Consider the following 17,500-nt stretch of genomic DNA (forward strand, 5'->3'; position numbering starts at 1 on the left):
GCAATGGTGTTGTTGCGTTTACAGTCTTCCTGTTGAGATGGCTTTCATTTACTGTGAAGTGTGGATTCTGGGAGTTCTGTTCTGATACCTGTGGGCCCTTCAGATCTTGTTAAGTCACTCCAGGTTTATAGGTCAGCTAAATGTCAAAACTGCAAATGCTGCAGAGCAAATGTTACAGCTTTCAAACACTGGTTCAGTCCGTCCTGTGTGCATGATATCCCTCCAGAGTTCTTGCAGTATATATTATAAAAAAAGCATCTTACTGTGAATAATGGAAACATGGCCCGAGCCGTGTGTTATTGTTATCATGACAGGACAAAAGGTTGTCAACATAATCCTAACGCCATCTGCAGAGAGACATACGATGAGTGTCATGATCCCCCTCTGAGAGCTTATCTACTGGATTCAGATTATGTTGTGCCTATAGGACTCCAGCCTCCGTCTGCATCCATCTGCCCAGCCGACGAGCCCCATGAGCAAGGCACAGCACGTCCCAGCACTGGTCAGGCTTTAACCTTTGACCCTGTGCAGCCTTGTAAAGATGTTCTTTTATCATCATCATTATTACTTCCTGTGGACTGGCTGACCGGAGACGTTGTTTAAGCTTTAAAAAGAATCATTTGTTTAATATGCAAACTCAAGCCGGCCGAACTTTATGAATAAAACATGAAACATGGATCCTGCTTTACGTATAAACATGCAAATATCAATGAGCCTGAGGGGGCTGGACACAGGCTGATCAGGTGTCAACACACCCAGAAGTTTCCACATGATGTTTAAAACTGTGTGTAGTTAAAGAATTTTAAAGAGACACTCCTCTTTTAATCTGAAAAGATTTCAAAATAAACTTTGATGTCCTGGACGAGCCCGACTCTCCCTGCATTCATGTGGTGTCGGACACATCGGAAAATAACCAGTTTCAGTTAGAAGATGTAACTTAGAAACACAGGAAAGAATGAGGTGCAGATTTGGCGTCATGTTCGTCATCAACATGGAGAACGTTGTTAGTAATGTTCACATACTTTTGATTTATTCTTATTAAACATCAACTTTCTGCTCTAATATGACTCGTTACAGTGACGTTCACACTTCTTCTTCGTTGCGTCCACGCTGTTTGTTGTTGTTGTTACAACCTTCAGACTTTACCAACTGAAAACACGTGAACATGCTGGCGGTCCTGCTCGCTTGACCACAGGGCTCCGCCTCCTGGTCGTGTCAGAGCGAGTGTCAGAGTTTACAATGACGATGGGCTTTCTGCTGAAATGACTTAACTTAGTGTCACTTCAGAGTTTCCCTGTTTGGGGTGAAAAAGTACGTCCATCTATCTATCCGTCCATCTATCCATCCGTCTTTCATTCAACCATCATCCATCCATCATCCATCCATCCGCCTTTCATCCATCCATCCATCTATCCATTTATCATCCATCCATCCATCCATCCATCTGTCTTTCATCCATCCATCCATCTATCCATTTATCATCCATCCATCATCCATCCATCCGCCTTTCATCCATCCATCCATCTATCCATTTATCATCCATCCATCCATCCATCCATCTGTCTTTCATCCATCCATCCAACTATCCATTTATTGTCTGTCCATCCATCCATCCATCCATTTATCGTCTGTCCATCCATCCATCCATCCATCTATTTATCATCTGTCCATCCATCCATCCATCCATCTATTTATCATCTGTCCATCCATCCATCCATCTGTCTGTCCATCCATCCATCCATCTGTCTTTCATCCATCCATCCATCTATCCATTTATTGTCTGTCCATCCATCCATTTATCGTCTGTCCATCCATCCATCCATCCATCTATTTATCATCTGTCCATCCATCCAGCCATCCATCCATCCATCCATTTATCGTCTGTCCATCCATCCATCCATCCATCTATTTATCATCTGTCCATCCATCCAGCCATCCATCCATCCATCCATTTATCGTCTGTCCATCCATCCATCCATCCATCTATTTATCATCTGTCCATCCATCCAGCCATCCATCCATTTATCGTCTGTCCATCCATCCATCCATCCATCCATTTATCGTCTGTCCATCCATCCATCCATCCATCTGTCCATCCATCCATCCAGCCATCCATCCATCCATCCATTTATCATCTGTCCATCCATCCATTCATCTATTTATCATCTGTCCATCCATCCAGCCATCCATCCATTTATCGTCTGTCCATCCATCCATCCATCCATCTGTCCATCCATCCATCCATCCATCCATCCATCCATCTATTTATCATCTGTCCATCCATCCAGCCATCCATCCATTTATCGTCTGTCCATCCATCCATCCATCCATCCTTTTATCGTCTGTCTGTCCATCCATCCATCCATCCATTTATCGTCTGTCCATCCATCCATCCATCCATCCATCCATTTATCGTCTGTCCATCCATCCATCCATCCATCCATTTATCGTCTGTCCATCCATCCATCCATCCATCCATTTATCGTCTGTCCATCCATCCATCCATCCATCTGTCCATCCATCCATCCAGCCATCCATCCATCCATCCATTTATCGTCTGTCCATCCATCCATTCATCTATTTATCATCTGTCCATCCATCCAGCCATCCATCCATTTATCGTCTATCCATCCATCCATCCATCCATCCATCCATTTATCATCTGTCCATCCATCCATCCATCCATCCATTTATCGTCTGTCCATCCATCCATCCATCCATCTGTCCATCCATCCATCCATCCATCCATCCATCCATCTATTTATCATCTGTCCATCCATCCAGCCATCCATCCATTTATCGTCTGTCCATCCATCCATCCATCCATCCTTTTATCGTCTGTCCATCCATCCATCCATCCATCCATCCATCCTTTTATCGTCTGTCCATCCATCCATCCATCCATCCTTTTATCGTCTGTCCATCCATCCATCCATCCATCCATCTATCCATTTATCGTCTGTCCATCCATCCATCCATCCATCCATCCATTTATCGTCTGTCCATCCATCCATCCATCCATCCATCCATCCATTTATCGTCTGTCCATCCATCCATCCATCCATCCATCCATCCATCCATTTATCGTCTGTCCATCCATCCATCCATCCATTTATCGTCTGTCCATCCATCCATCCATCCATCCATCCATCCATTTATCGTCTGTCCATCCATCCATCCATCCATTTATCGTCTGTCCATCCATCCATCCATCCATCCATCCATTTATCGTCTGTCCATCCATCTGTCTTTCATCCATCCATCCATCTATCCATTTATCGTCTGTCCATCCATCCATCCATTTATCGTCTGTCCATCAAGCCATCCGTCTTTCATTCATCCATCCATCAATTGACATTTGATATGGTCGACCATCCTCTGATGATTCTCTCAAATACATTTTTTAAAACTTCCATTTCTTTGCTCACACATTTGAATGCTTCTTAATATAATTTAGCATTAAACCAGTAGAGGTCTGTGTGGAGACATCTTCAGAGGTCATGACTTCAGAATGAATCTGAATTAACTACAGTTTAGTTTAACAGCTGACGTCACCTCTGGACAGACGCCTCTCTGTTTCTGCTCTCTGACTTTTCATTGATAGTGTAAAATACGACTCTTCGACAGTTTATAATTAGGAAGAAAAACTGGCTCACAATTGGAACAAAGCCATGTCAGAGGGCGTGAGAGATCTGAGGTGGAGCTTTCCTTTTAAACCATAATGCAACTTCCTGTGTTTGTTTGTTTGTTTGTTTGTTTGGTGCAGGCAGAGAGGAAACATTTTGAGCTTTATCCAACACACATCTCGTTTTGTTTGTGAAAATTCTGCTGCGCATTAAATTAAAAGAAAGCAACAGGAATGAAGAGGCCTCAGGTGTAAGAAGCAATCTTTGTAAGAACAGAGCGCTCACTCTGCTGACATTTCAGTGTCACTTCCTGTTTGCAGAGACATGTTTGTTCATGTTTAATTGACTTTACTGGCTTTAGTTTTATTCCTTTTCCTTTTTGTCTCTTAAAAGAGCATCCTGAGAGAAGAGAGGGGCGGGTCAACAAGTTCTCCAAGGTTGTTCTAGGTGCTTTCCTCTGCCCTGAGTTTGACCTGTCAGGCTACAAACAAGCTATACTGTCTGAGGTGAAGTTTTACATGCAGCCTCAAAGATTCAGTTCAGCTTTATAGGAGGTACAAGACCGTTAATAAACATTAAGAAAAGGAGCAATATGTAACTCTGACCCCTAGTGTTTAAAATGGATACTGCAGTCTAAATTCTAAACATTGCAGAGAGCTGCAACTGGTGATGGTCATTTTTCTCTTTTCCTGACATATGTTATCCATCCATTATCTTCAACTTATCCGGTGGCCGGGTCGCCGTGGCAACACGCTAAGCAAGTCGCCCCAGACGTCCCTCTTCCCTGGTGATGTTTTCAAGCTCGTCCTGCTTTATAATCCCTCCAGCGATCTCTTGCTCTATTTATAAAAGGTCAAAAATAACCTTTATTTTAGATCCATTATTAGTTCAAATCACAAGTTTCCTCTGACAGATGGTTAAACATCAGCTGATTGGCTGTAGCAGATGTTTACAGATCTGCTCAGTAAAGACGCTGACAGACAGAGAAAGCATCCATGAGTGTTCACGTGTTACACTCAGTGATCACAGAGCGGCTTCTCTCCTCGGCCTCAGGAACAGGACGAGAACACTCGCTGTGTTCATCATTTCATTTTCAAATATAAAAAGCTTTATTGTATGAAATACCTCCTTTCATCTCATCGGTGTGGATCTACATGTACCGTTAATTATTTACAATCTGTCTGCTGAAGAGCTGAAACGTCCTGACCTGTGAGGATTATGTAGTAAACACACACACTGTCATTAAAGCGTGCTCTCTAGGGCCCGACCGATATGATGATCAGGGCGATATCGATGTTAGGGAGAGAAAAGATCAGATACTGACACGAACTCCAAAACACACCAGAAGTCAGAAATGGTGGACGGTTAGGCGTGGAGGTTAATTACCCCAACATGTGGATAAACATCGACAGACTTTCTGTCAGCGGTCTTTGTTGAATAAAGGAGCGAGAGGCGTTAAGTACGTCTAAATAATAGCAGCTTGTAAGCTCCAACAATCTTTGTCTGATGTCTTCTTTGTAGGACCCGACCCATATGGACTGACTTTTGAGTGGATTCAAAGTGAAACATCTTTTCGACTGTTTGAAAAACAGGAAAATTAATTTCTATTAGCCCAGAAATAACATCAAATCCTCCTTCGTTATATCCAGATAAAGCGGTGAAAAAAAGGGCAGATTTAGGGATAATCAGAACAACGGTTACTTTTAGGTCGGGAATCAGCAGGTTTGTCGTGCTCGAGGTTACACGCTGAGCTGCAGAGAGTAACAATGGACGCACACATGAGCGATCCACAGGTCGTCTTTCAGAGATTCAAAGAAAAGTCCGCACGGGACTTTAAGAGTAAAAGTGTTTTCCTGTTGTCGATTGTTGATGTTCTGTGATTGGTGCAGCAAGCTGTCATGTTTGGAGGCTTTTATTGGTGTGTGGACCAGGATATTAATTTCATAAACATCCATCCATCATCTATACCGCTTTTCCCGTTCAGGGTCACAGGGGGCTGGAACTGATATCAGCTGTGATTGGGTGAGAGGCGGGGTTACACCCTGGACTGTTCCACCAGCCACCAGCACGGGGAACATGTTAACTCCTCACAGAGAGATTCCTGTCAGACGGGGATTCAAACCAGGAACCTCCTCACAGAGAGACTCCTGTCAGACGACGATTCAAACCAGGAACCTCCTCACAGAGAGACTCCTGACAGACAGGGATTCAAACCAGGAACCTCCTCACAGAGAGACTCCTGACAGACAGGGATTCAAACCAGGAACCTCCTCACAGAGAGACTCCTGACAGACAGGGATTCAAACCAGAAACCTCCTCACAGAGAGACTCCTGTCAGACGGGGATTCAAACCAGGAACCTCCTCGCTTTGAGGGGACAGGACAACAACTGCGTCACCGTGCAGCCCTTGACTTGTATATATATAAATAAAAATGGCTTTCAACTTGTTCTTGGAACACGTACAGTCAACAATCTTAATCTTTAAACTGTTCGATCATGTCACAGATTATTGATTAAACGGCCTCTTTCTTTGTTGTAGTTAAAAAAACAGGATCAGAAATACGTTATTCATCTTTGGGGGGAATTCAATCAATCAATCAATCTTAATTTGTAAAGCACCAGTTTATAACAAGTGTTACCTGGAGATGCTTTACTAAAGATCATATGTGATAATATGCAGGAAGGATTTCTCCTTTGTATTCCTCTCGTTCCTATCGTCCACACGGGAACACTGTGGCGCCCGATCACCTCTCTGAAGGTTTGGGGAGCTCCGTCTACTCGAGAGTCCGGCCTCTGCTGCCGGGACGAGGACTCCTGGACGAATTGATGCATTACAGTTGCTTGTTTACAGAATCAAACCGAAAGACGTAAAAGCATGACGAGGTATGAAAGATAAAAGTCAGCACACCCTCGAGTGGAAGAGTCAGAAAGCTTCTTTGTCTGTCGCTGTCTGGACGATTCTTCCTCAATGACTAAAAGCAAACAGGGCAGCTTTCAGTCTCGTTATATGTTCATTATTTCTGCAGAATCCCTCTCTGACTGAATCTCATCTCCACTCACAGACGGACATCAGGGATCTGCTTCTCTCTCTTATCGATCAGCTTCTTGGTAGTTCTGCAGCTGATATTATCATCTGTTTCCTGGACACAGACATAAACATGCTGTTTGCATTGTTTATCCTCCACAGTTATCCACCTCTCCTCTGAAGTCTGAGTCGCAGCTGCCTGGTCTGATTTGAATACCAAATCCTGGGATTTGGTATTGACTTAGTCCTGGACTGAGGCGCTGCTGCTGTATTCACTGTATTACCACAGCTGCTGCTCTGAGGGTGTGACCGTCTGACCCCAGAGTAACGACGTCAACATTTTCAATACTGGGATACTTTTTGATGTTTGGGAACAAAAGCTGCCACAAGTAGAGGAGATTGAGAGTGCTGTCTAAATCGCACCAATACACCGAATTGTTGCCAATGCTTTTGTGCAATTAAAACAGTGTGCAAAAGTGTGCTTGCAATTGTTGGTTATTAAAAACAAGAAATGGGTTAGGGTTAGGGTCCAAATATTTGGACTTCTGTTTCTGTTGCCCTGGAATTGATTTTGGTTTACTATTCAAAATCTAAGTTTTATCTTGAAGATCTGATGTAGGCCGTGGTTGATCTCTGAAGGATTTTCCTTCAACGTTTACACTTCTAGTTGATTCAGTTCTGAAATTCTTGGTAATGACCTGACTGTCAAGCTGCTGAAATCCAGCTGTTAAAAGGCTCTGAGCTGATGAAAATGTTTATCTCTCAGTGGGCTTCAGTTAAAACTGACCTGGGGTTTGTCTCTCAGGCTACAAAAAGACTCACACACAACCATTAAATCATCGCCACATCTGTTGCAGTGTTTTGTAGGGTGTTGCAGTGTGTTGCAGTGAGCGTGTTGCAGTGTGTTACAGTATCAGTGTGTCAGTGTGTTGCAGTGAGTGTGTTGCAGTGTGAGTGTGTTGCAGTGTGTTGCAGTGTGAGTGTGTTGCAGTGTGTTGCAGTGTCAGTGTGATGCAGTGTGGGTGTGTGTCTGTGTGATGCAGTGTGTTGCAGTGTGGTGTGTGTCTGTGTGATGCAGTGTGTTGCAGTGTGTCTATGTGATGCAGTGTGTTGCAGTGTGGGTGTGTGTCTGTGTGATGCAGTGTGTTGCAGTGTGTTGCAGTGTGGGTGTGTGTCTGTGTGTTGCAGTGTGTTGCAGTGTGGGTGTGTGTCTGTGTGTCTGTGTGATGCAGTGTGTTGTAGTTTGTTGCAGTGTGTTGCAGTGTGGTGTGTGTCTGTCTGTTGCAGTGTGTTACAGTTTGTTGCAGTGTGTTGCAGTGTGGTGTGTGTCTGTGTGATGCAGTGTGTTGCAGTGTGGTGTGTGTCTGTCTGTTGCAGTGTGTTACAGTTTGTTGCAGTGTGTTGCAGTGTGGTGTGTGTCTGTCTGTTGCAGTGTGTTACAGTTTGTTGCAGTGTGTTGCAGTGTGGGTGTGTGTCTGTGTGATGCAGTGTGTTGCAGTGTGGGTGTGTGTCTGTGTTGCGGTGTGTTGCGGTGTGTGTGTGTGTCTGTGTGATGCAGTGTGTTGCAGTGTGGGTGTGTGTCTGTGTGATGCAGTGTGTTGCAGTGTGGGTGTGTGTCTGTGTTGCGGTGTGTTGCGGTGTGTGTGTGTGTGTCTGTGTGATGCAGTGTGTTGCGGTGTGTGTCTGTGTGATGCAGTGTGTTGCAGTGTGTTGCAGTGTGGGTGTGTGTCTGTGTGTTGCAGTGTGTTGCAGTGTGGGTGTGTGTCTGTGTTGCAGTGTGTTGCAGTGTGGTGTGTGTCTGTGTGATGCAGTGTGTTGCAGTGTGGGTGTGTGTCTGTGTGTTGCAGTGTGGGTGTGTGTCTGTGTGTTGCAGTGTGTTGCAGTGTGTTGCAGTGTGTCTGTGTGTTGCAGTGTGTTGCAGTGTGTCTGTGTGTTGCAGTGTGTTTCAGTGTGTTGCAGTGTGGGTGTGTGTCTGTGTGTTGCAGTGTGTTGCAGTGTGTTGCAGTGTGTTGCAGTGTGTTGCAGTGTGTCTGTGTGTTGCAGTGTGTCTGTGTGTTGCAGTGTGTTGCAGTGTGTTGCAGTGTGTCTGTGTGTTGCAGTGTGTTTCAGTGTGTTGCAGTGTGGGTGTGTGTCTGTGTGATACAGTGTGTTGCGGTGTGTGTCAGTGAATGAACATGCACTGAGACCGATCCTGAGAGCAGAAAGGAACTTCCTCTGGTTTGTCTTGTTCTGATTGTTGTTTGTCGTTTGTGTCGACTCTGCTGTTTCACTGCACGTCAAGTCTTCTTCTTTATTTCCATTTAAACCCTGCAGAAACACCAGAACTAGACCTCAGTCTAAACCTAGATGGGATGTCAACGTACTTCTACTTAATTTGAGTGTTTACATTTGTACTTAACTCCCTTAAGGTGATTCTCAAATGAAGATTTTAGAGTTCTAAACCTTATACAACTTTAACTTTTTCTAACTAAAGAACCTCAAATGTCTTGTCTTTCACAGGTTTAAGAGTTGTCATATTTCTTCATCAAACTTTCAATCTGTCACCTCTTACATATTCACAGTAAATATCATCAACTCATCTGTCTGTGTCTAATATCCTTTTTTTGTCACCTTTACCAACATGCTTCATGGAATCAACTCTTAAAATTAAACCTGTTTTCTTTTTTCTTTGTTTTACAGGAGGTGGCGGGAACAGAAAAGGAAAAAGTAAGAAATGGAAGCAGCTGCTGCAGTTCCCCCACATCAGTTTATGTGAAGAGCTGCGACAATCCACAGGTGAGACTCCTCTGCCTCCTCTGCCCGTTTGAGAAACATATCTACTTGACGCTGAGTTGTGTTCTGTTCTGTTCTAACAACCCTTCAGCTAAATGAATCTTGTGCGGTCGTCATCAGACCTCGGTACGGTTAAAAAGTCTGGAGGAAGTTCAAGTCACACAGCGAGACTCTCTGAAGACCTGAAACAACATTTTAACTTGAACTTAAGGACATGACTTGTTTCTGTCTGCAGTTTGGATGGATGAGTTTTTATCACAAACTTCAAACAGCAGTGTTCTTAAATCGAGCTTTGAAAAATGCTGCAAGATGTCGTTACACAATCACTGCTCAGTCTCACTGCAGGACCTGCAGGGTCTTCTGTTCCATCCTGCAGGGTCTCGTATCCTGCACCTGCTGATGGCATTCGATTGTATGATTCAAATGTTAGGACCCGTGTCCACAGACGGCGCCCACAACCTCTGTTTCAGAGCGCTCATTGTTGTTAGGTGTGTTTAATATTTACTTTATTTCATCGTTCATCAACTTCTAAAGAGAGTAAACTTCAGTTCCCTTAAAGTGGATATGACGTCACTCTTTACCACAGCCTAATGGAAACAGAGCTGTACAGTATTATACAGACATGTGAATTATATCTGATGCTGGATTTTCTCTGTAAGTGGCAGCAGCTGACTCCACGTCCTCTCTACGGAGGGAAAGTCCGCTCACAGCCTTGAGGCGAGGAGATGAATGTATAACTCCTGTTAGATCTATGTACTGATTATCAAACGACCTTATTCAATCCTATTCACATTTTTAACCCGCTGCTTTATGGCGTCCCTGCAACACATCAGCCCCTTTAACTGAGAGAGTCATTCATCTGTGATGGTCATGGTTAGTTAAGGTGGCCCCGGAGGTTCAAAACAAGTCAACAACATAACGTTCTTTGTGCGTTTGAGTCACATGATGAAGCTATTTCAGAAACAAACACACAAAAACATGAAATCATTATGATATATGATATGATATATTTCAGTCTGACTGCCAGTTTCCACATAGTCTGTGCACGCCACGGTCCATCAGCGCCACACACTACATCTCTTTATTCCCGCGTGATCTTGTAGTTCTCTTGTGATCTTGTAGTTCTCTTGTGATCTTGTGATCTTGTAGTTCTCCTGTGATCTTGTACTTCATGTGTCACGTTCTGGTCGTTTGTTTATTTGGAGGATAAAGAAAAGTTTAAAATCTGGGAAAGCCCCGAGCTGTTCTTTCTATCTGGGTCTCTACGCTTTTCTGAATGAACTCACTCAGCTTCCATGAGGAAGCAGAAAATCTGTGGTGTAGATTCAGTACAAATCTGCAGCCCCGAAGGACCGATCTGTACAGTGAACTTTCCAAAGAGGACATGAATCCCAACTTTGGTCAGCTCTCAGTTAGAGGCCACAACGCATATAGGGTTGAAATAGCTTGAAGATGAAAAATAAGAAGAAATAGCAGCAAAACACAAACATCCGCTGGCTTAGAGATGGAAATAAACGTTGCTTAAATATGCTTTAAAGAAATACAGGTATCGTGATATGTTTCCACAGCTCCCGAGAGCAGCAAAGGGAGATCTTTACTCACACAGCAGCATCTTCATGGATACATTTTTAAGGTCCCATATTCTTTAAAATCCACTTCCCCATGTTCCTCTAACTCTAACATGTGTCTCTAGTCCGTCTACAAACCCCCCCAATGATGAGAAAAGTCCATCCTCTCCGTCTTCTGCCTGCTCCACTTTTCAGAAAATGTGTGCTCAAACAGGCTGTTTGGAGATTTTCCCTTCATGACATCACAAAGGGCAGTAGCCCCTCCCCCAGGTGGGTGACACTCCCACAGCTAGGTGTTTGTTCTGCCCTCTGAGTCTGCCTTCTCACCGTAAACAATAGGACATGGAGCAAGAAAGTACCGAGTACACCCAAGCCCTTCCAGAGAGGGGGCGTGGTCAGACACAGCTCATTTACATATTTAAAGGTACAGACAGCAGGGCTGAAATAGAGGGGTTTATAGACATGATCAAATACAGGATCAGAGTGGATTTAGAACAAGAAACTTCACACACATGTTTTGAGGAGCTCTGACACTTACTTACACTGAAGAAGAGGAGGAGGATATGTCAACTTTAAAGTAGATCGACTAGCTCAAACCAATCCGAAAGAAAAAGTTACAAAGACATATTTTTAACTCTTGAATTTTGAGCTGTTGCCGTCGGCGTGTTTCTAATCATTTGTGGGCTGCAGAGTGACCTTTGTACGTTTCTTTTTGCCATCATGATGAATGTTAAGTTTTGTAATCATGAGGATTGCGCCGCTTCCTGAACAACGACAGAGAGCTGTTGTAACTTCACTTTTTCTTTTATAAAAATTGGGTGTTTTTTTTTTAACTCATTGATATTCTCCAGACACTCCTCTGTTTGTCACGAGCGTGCACTGAACAAGACTTTACAGACACCGCTGAAATGTGTCCTTACTGGAATCTTTTGATACCAAACAGTGATCCAGTTTAGACGTTTGTGAACTCTGAATGCAGCACGGCTGACTATAAAAAAAACATCATAATAATATTGCTTATGTACCACAGAGGAAACTGTGGCGGCTGCAGAAAGAGGAAGCAGGTTGATGTTTTTGCAGCAGCATGACTGCTTTCATTCTAATGACAGATTGGAGACGTGAACAGAACTCTAGAAGTGAAGCGTGGAGAGACGGAGGAAAAGGTCAGGCCTGTGGCGTGAAGGATGGACTTACTGAGAAGAAACTACAAAGATCAAAAATCTAAAAAATCATTGAGGCACCTTTCAAGTTGAAAATACATGATAATCCATTAGCCACAATGCTAATGTTAGCATTCAGCATTCATAACCCAGAGGTGATACTCAGGGTTCAACTCTGGGCCCACTTTAATTTACTGTCTATATTCATTTTCATGGACTTTAATATATCTACGCCTGCACAAGGTTTCTCAAATCTTCATCCTGAAGTAAATAACAGGTCAGCGGAAGAATGGCGTCTCGTAGCCCGACGCACTTTCTCAGTATTTTAATCTATAAAATGGAGATAAAGTGAAATGTTGGCGCTGTGTGTGAGGTTAAACTGGCCAGAGCGATGTGTCATGAACTGGCTCAAAGTAAGTGACAAAGAAGGAGTATCACACACGGACACCAGGCTTAAAGGAAGTGGATTTATTATGACCACATTGAGCACGGGCGTGTGAATGTTAACCTACAAGGAGGACTGAAGGCTAATGCTAACGTTAGCCACACTCCGTAAAACTATTTGACACTGTTTACAGATGGCCAAAATCCACCCACAATGCACTGCTGTTTGGTCTACTTCCCTCGTTTGGTTTGGATCTCGTACTCACCTCACCTCACGCTCTTCCTGTCTTGACACAGACACAATCTTTTGGTTCAACTTTTAATTCTGTCTTTAGGACAAAGAGTCGGTTCTTCACGGTTTTTATTTCACGCTCATCCTAAAAACCTCAGTCGTCCAGAGTGCAGAGAAGAGGGGTTGTCTTCTTTTGACCTTTTAACCAGATAACAAGAAATCTTTTGTCTCCACTCTCTTTTTTTATGTCAGATGTTTCCTCTCTAATGGATTTGTCGGCGTCTTTGTGTCTTTGTGTGCGTGTGTGCGTGCGTGTGTGCTTGTGTGTGTGGGGGGGGCTCTGAATGAACATTTATTCATTCATTTTTATTAATTTCCTTTCATGCTTTATTAACAGTTTCATAAGAAGTTAGAGATGGAGTCATTGAAAGAAAACGATATGAGGGGGCTGTTGAGCACACTTCACTAACGCTTGTTTAGTTTTGATATCTTACAGATTTACTTTTTAAATTTAGATTTGCCTTTTACACGCAATCAGACTTTATTTATCCTGAAGGGTGTGTGTGTGTGTGTGTGTGTGTGTGTGTGTGTGTGTGTGTGTGTGTGTGTGCGCTTCAGAAACCTTTACAGTCGTAACACTTCTTCCTGAAAGGTTTGATGTAAATATATTCAGATTCAAACGAGTTCAGTCAACTGCAGCGTCTCTCTCACTGACTCACGCACACACACACACACACACACACACACACACACACACACACACACACACACACACACACACACACACACACACACACACACGTGACAGAGTGACGTCTGAAACAGTGTAACCTGAGGATAAAGATAGTAGAAATGTGAGGATAGAAAGTGAGAGACTGACAGTTACTGACTGTGGACGGTTTTTATGAAAGCAGAAGAAGAAAACGGCGAGCGGGAGGGCGTCTTGAGAAAGACTTTCAGGAAACCGTCAACTTCCTCGTTTGTCAGCAACGTGTTGTTCTTTTCTTCTTCTCTCCTGACACGCTCACACGTCAAGACAAAGCTTATCGCTCTTACACAACGCCGTCTAATCACTGGCATCGTACCCGTGTGGTCGTTTGTCTGAAATCTTAAGAGACGCAGGGACCATCACTTCCTGCTTCTCCCCGCGTAGTCTGACTCTGACTTAGATAGAAACACGAGTTCAAACACTGAGTGCAGTCTATGTTGTAGGATCTATAATGATCTGATCTTTAAGTCACACATAGAGAGGCTGCCACATTAGCCACGCCTCCAAGAATAAAACTTCTTAAAGCTGAGAGCCGGCTTGTGTTCTTCTTACATAAACAAACAGGATCTGGTGTCATGGCCGACTGACGGGCAGCATGACGGAGGTCTGACAGAATCCTCTTTGTGTTTCATGATGTACAGCATGTTCATGTCATCACACCTCCAGTCCACTGATCCACCACCACCGCTCTGCCATGATCTCCTTCAGGCGTAGAGAGGAGCGTGTAGATCAGTTCTGCTGCCGTAGAGAGGAGCGTGTAGATCAGTTCTGCTGCCGTAGAGAGGAGCGTGTAGATCAGTTCTGCTGCCGTAGAGAGGAGCGTGTAGATCAGTTCTGCTGCCGTAGAGAGGAGCGTGTAGATCAGTTCAGCTGCCGTAGAGAGGAGCGTGTAGATCAGTTCAGCTGCCGTAGAGAGGAGCGTGTAGATCAGTTCTGCTGCCGTAGAGAGGAGCGTGTAGATCAGTTCAGCGGGGGAATGGGGGAGGGGGAGGACACTCGAGTTAAAGCACGGTAAGGGGCAACAGGGCCGAGTGTGAATGACACAAACAAGATCTGAAACAGTTTTAAAAACGGTTCTGAACACGATAAGCGTCACTCGTGGTTACATTTCACTCGTGTTTGTGAGTTTTCTTGGTTTATAATCTGACGGCCTGCAGGAAGACGCCGCTCCTCAGTCAGCTGGTGTGACCTTTGACCTGTTGGCTGTTCCTCTGACCTGAGCGGCACCAGCGAGACCGGGGGCTGGCGTGCGGATGTGTTGAGTCTTTAGTGACTCTCTGGGACTCCCCCGAGGCGCCGAGGCCGCTCTGATCTCAACGATGACGCCGTTTGCAGGAGGAAGGACCCGAATGCAGGACCTCGTCCAGCTCTGTGACCTTTAGGGACATTTAGTGAAGCAGCTTCAGTAAAAACTAAATGTTGAACCTTTAAGACTCTTTAAGGACGCCGTCGCATTACGGCCTCAGAGATGCAAAGCGTCGTTAGAAACAGAACAACAAACAATGCGAGTTATAAAATATTCAAACCATCATGAGAGATGCAAATGTTCATGTTGCAGATGTTTTTCAGAGGAGGCGAGCTCCATCAGGACTGCAGAGATCAGGCGGCGTGGCGAGGAGTTTTGGCGTTCTGCTGGTGTGAATAATCGTGGATCGTCAGAACGCCGTGGTCGTTTTTGTGCGTTTGGTATTTGTTTCTGCAGATGTGAACCTCTGATCACTCGGACCTCTCCGCTCCTCCTGAATCATGTTTGTTTTTTGTTTCCTGACTCACTTTGCATCAACATGAAGGATGCAAATCAGCCGAGGTCACGTTCAAACAACCAAAAAGACAAAAGAGTGTCTGTTTATAATTCTACTTCCTCTTGATGAATAAGCTCATGTTTTCTGTCTCTAACAGCCTGTTTTACATCCTTCATGAATCCTGTAATGAATTTGCATTTTTTCATTCAGTTACCTGAAAATAAAATTAAAATATTAAACTCTGAGTGTCTCTGCTGTGTGATGCAGCGTCTCCTACGGTGGCTGGGAAGTTCAGATCAAGATTACAAAGTGAGAAAAACTTTGAGGAGACAAACTTTACAGAAATCACCACGTGGTCACCATAACACATCCTGTTTGATCTGTCTGTCTTTATTAGAGAGGACAGCTGAAGAGAGACAGGACGTGTTGGGGAGGTGGGGGGGGGGTGACATGCAGCAAAGGGCAGAGGTCGGATTTGAACCCACAGCCGCGGTGCTCCATCATTACGCATCCTGCACAGCCTTTCATCCGTCCGTCTTCTTCCTCTTATCCGAGGTCAGGTCGCCGTGGCAACAGACGCAGTAAGTCGACCCAGACTTCACTCCCCCTGAATGTCTAAGCTCCTCCCCCTGACTGTCTAAGTGTTACGCCCCACCATAAGGCGGCCCTATGGGGCTAACAGCAAACCATACATTGACCCATTAAAAGACACTAACCACCTTAACAAAAGTCAAAACAAAGGGATTTATTACAATATGACACACTAAATGATAACAAAGATCAAAAGAGAAACAACAGACAATCCCTGACTGAGCAGCACAGCAGTCCCAACTCAAAACGCCTCTCATCTCTGAAGCCAGCACTGGCCTTTTAAGCACTGAGGCCAGGTGTACCTCGTTGTGCAATTAGTAGCTTCACCTGGGCTGGAGACAACAGAAGGGGAGAAGGGACACAGGGCACAGGGTAACATACAGCCGTAACACTAAGCTCCTCCCCCTCTCTCCAGAGGAAACTCATTTCAGACGCTCGTATCCTCGATCTTCTTTCAGTCTAAAGCTCATGACCTCAGGTTGAGGGTTAGAACGACAATAGACCGTAAATGGAGAGCGTTGCCTTCAGGCTCAGCTCGCTCTTCACCACAACGGCCCAACACGGTCTCAAACCTGCGCCCGCCGCACCAATCCACCTGTCACGCTCCCGCTCCATCTTACCTCGAAACAAGACTCTAAGATACCTGACCTCCTTCGCTGGAGGCGGAGACTCGCTCCAATCCACTAAAACTAACAGACCGCTCACTCAGTCACCCCGAGGTCACTTCAGGGTCACTTCAGGGTCACTTCAGGGTCACTTCTGGGTCACTTCAGGGTCACTTCTGGGTCACTTCGGGGTCACTTCTGGTACGTCTTCTTTCCTCCATGATCTGTCGTTTCGCTCAGAAAACTGTTTCTTGTTGTTTTGAACTTCACAGCCACCGTAGTCTGCAAACATTTTCAGAGTTAAATTAACCAGTCTGACTTTAATCTAACTGTGTGTGTGTGTGTGTGTGTGTGTGTGTGTGTGTGTGTGTGTGTGTGTGTGTGTGTGTGTGTGTGTGTGTGTGTGTGTGTGTGTGTGTGTGTGTGTGTGTGTGTGTGTGTGTGTGTGTGTGTGTGTGTGTGTGTGTGTGTGTGTGTATAGAAAAGGACTACAGCAGCCTGTGTGAGCGGCAGCCCATCGGACGTTTACTCTTCAGACATTTCTGTGAGACGCGACCTGAGCTGAGACGCTGCGTCAAGTTCCTGGACGCTGTGGTAAGAAGAGTGTGTGTGTGTGTGTGTGTGTGTGTGTGTGTGTGTGTGTCCTGTTCCTGGAAAGAGTCCCCCTTTCTACTTTTGTGGAAAGACAAAAGGACTGAAGTGTGTGTGTGTGTGTGTGTGTGTGTGTGTGTGTGTGTGTGTGTGTGTGTGTGTGTGTGTGTGTGTGTGTGTGTGTGTGTGTGTGTGTGTGTGTGTGTGTGTGTGTGTGTGTGTGTGTGTGTGTGTGTGTGTGTGTGAAAAATGGGGGAAGGGTGGGTCTCAAGGATTTGTGTTCTTCTGTGAAATGCTGCACAGTTCCTGTAAGTGAGGGAGGAAAGAGGAGAAGAAGAATAGGTGCCACACCTATTCTTCTTCTCCTCTTTCCTCTTCCTCTTCTTCCTCCTCCTCCTCTTCTTCCTCTTCTTCCTCCTCCTCCTCTCTCCCCCT

At 44.7% G+C, this 17,500-nt stretch overlaps 1 protein-coding gene across 1 annotated transcript in view; it reads left to right on the forward strand.

Annotated features, from left to right (window-relative positions):
* grk6 (G protein-coupled receptor kinase 6) overlaps nt 1-17,500 on the forward strand; it is a gene marked incomplete at its 3' end in the record, with an annotated part of 23,248 nt that overhangs the window by 1,009 nt on the left and 4,739 nt on the right. Inside the window, 2 exon segments of the mRNA XM_065963224.1 lie at nt 9,331-9,426; nt 16,956-17,068. Of these exon segments, the coding sequence (XP_065819296.1) occupies nt 9,331-9,426; nt 16,956-17,068 (209 nt within the window).

Source organism: Labrus bergylta, chromosome 14, assembly GCF_963930695.1.
Source record: "Labrus bergylta chromosome 14, fLabBer1.1, whole genome shotgun sequence".
Classification (NCBI taxonomy): Eukaryota; Metazoa; Chordata; class Actinopteri; order Labriformes; family Labridae; genus Labrus; species Labrus bergylta.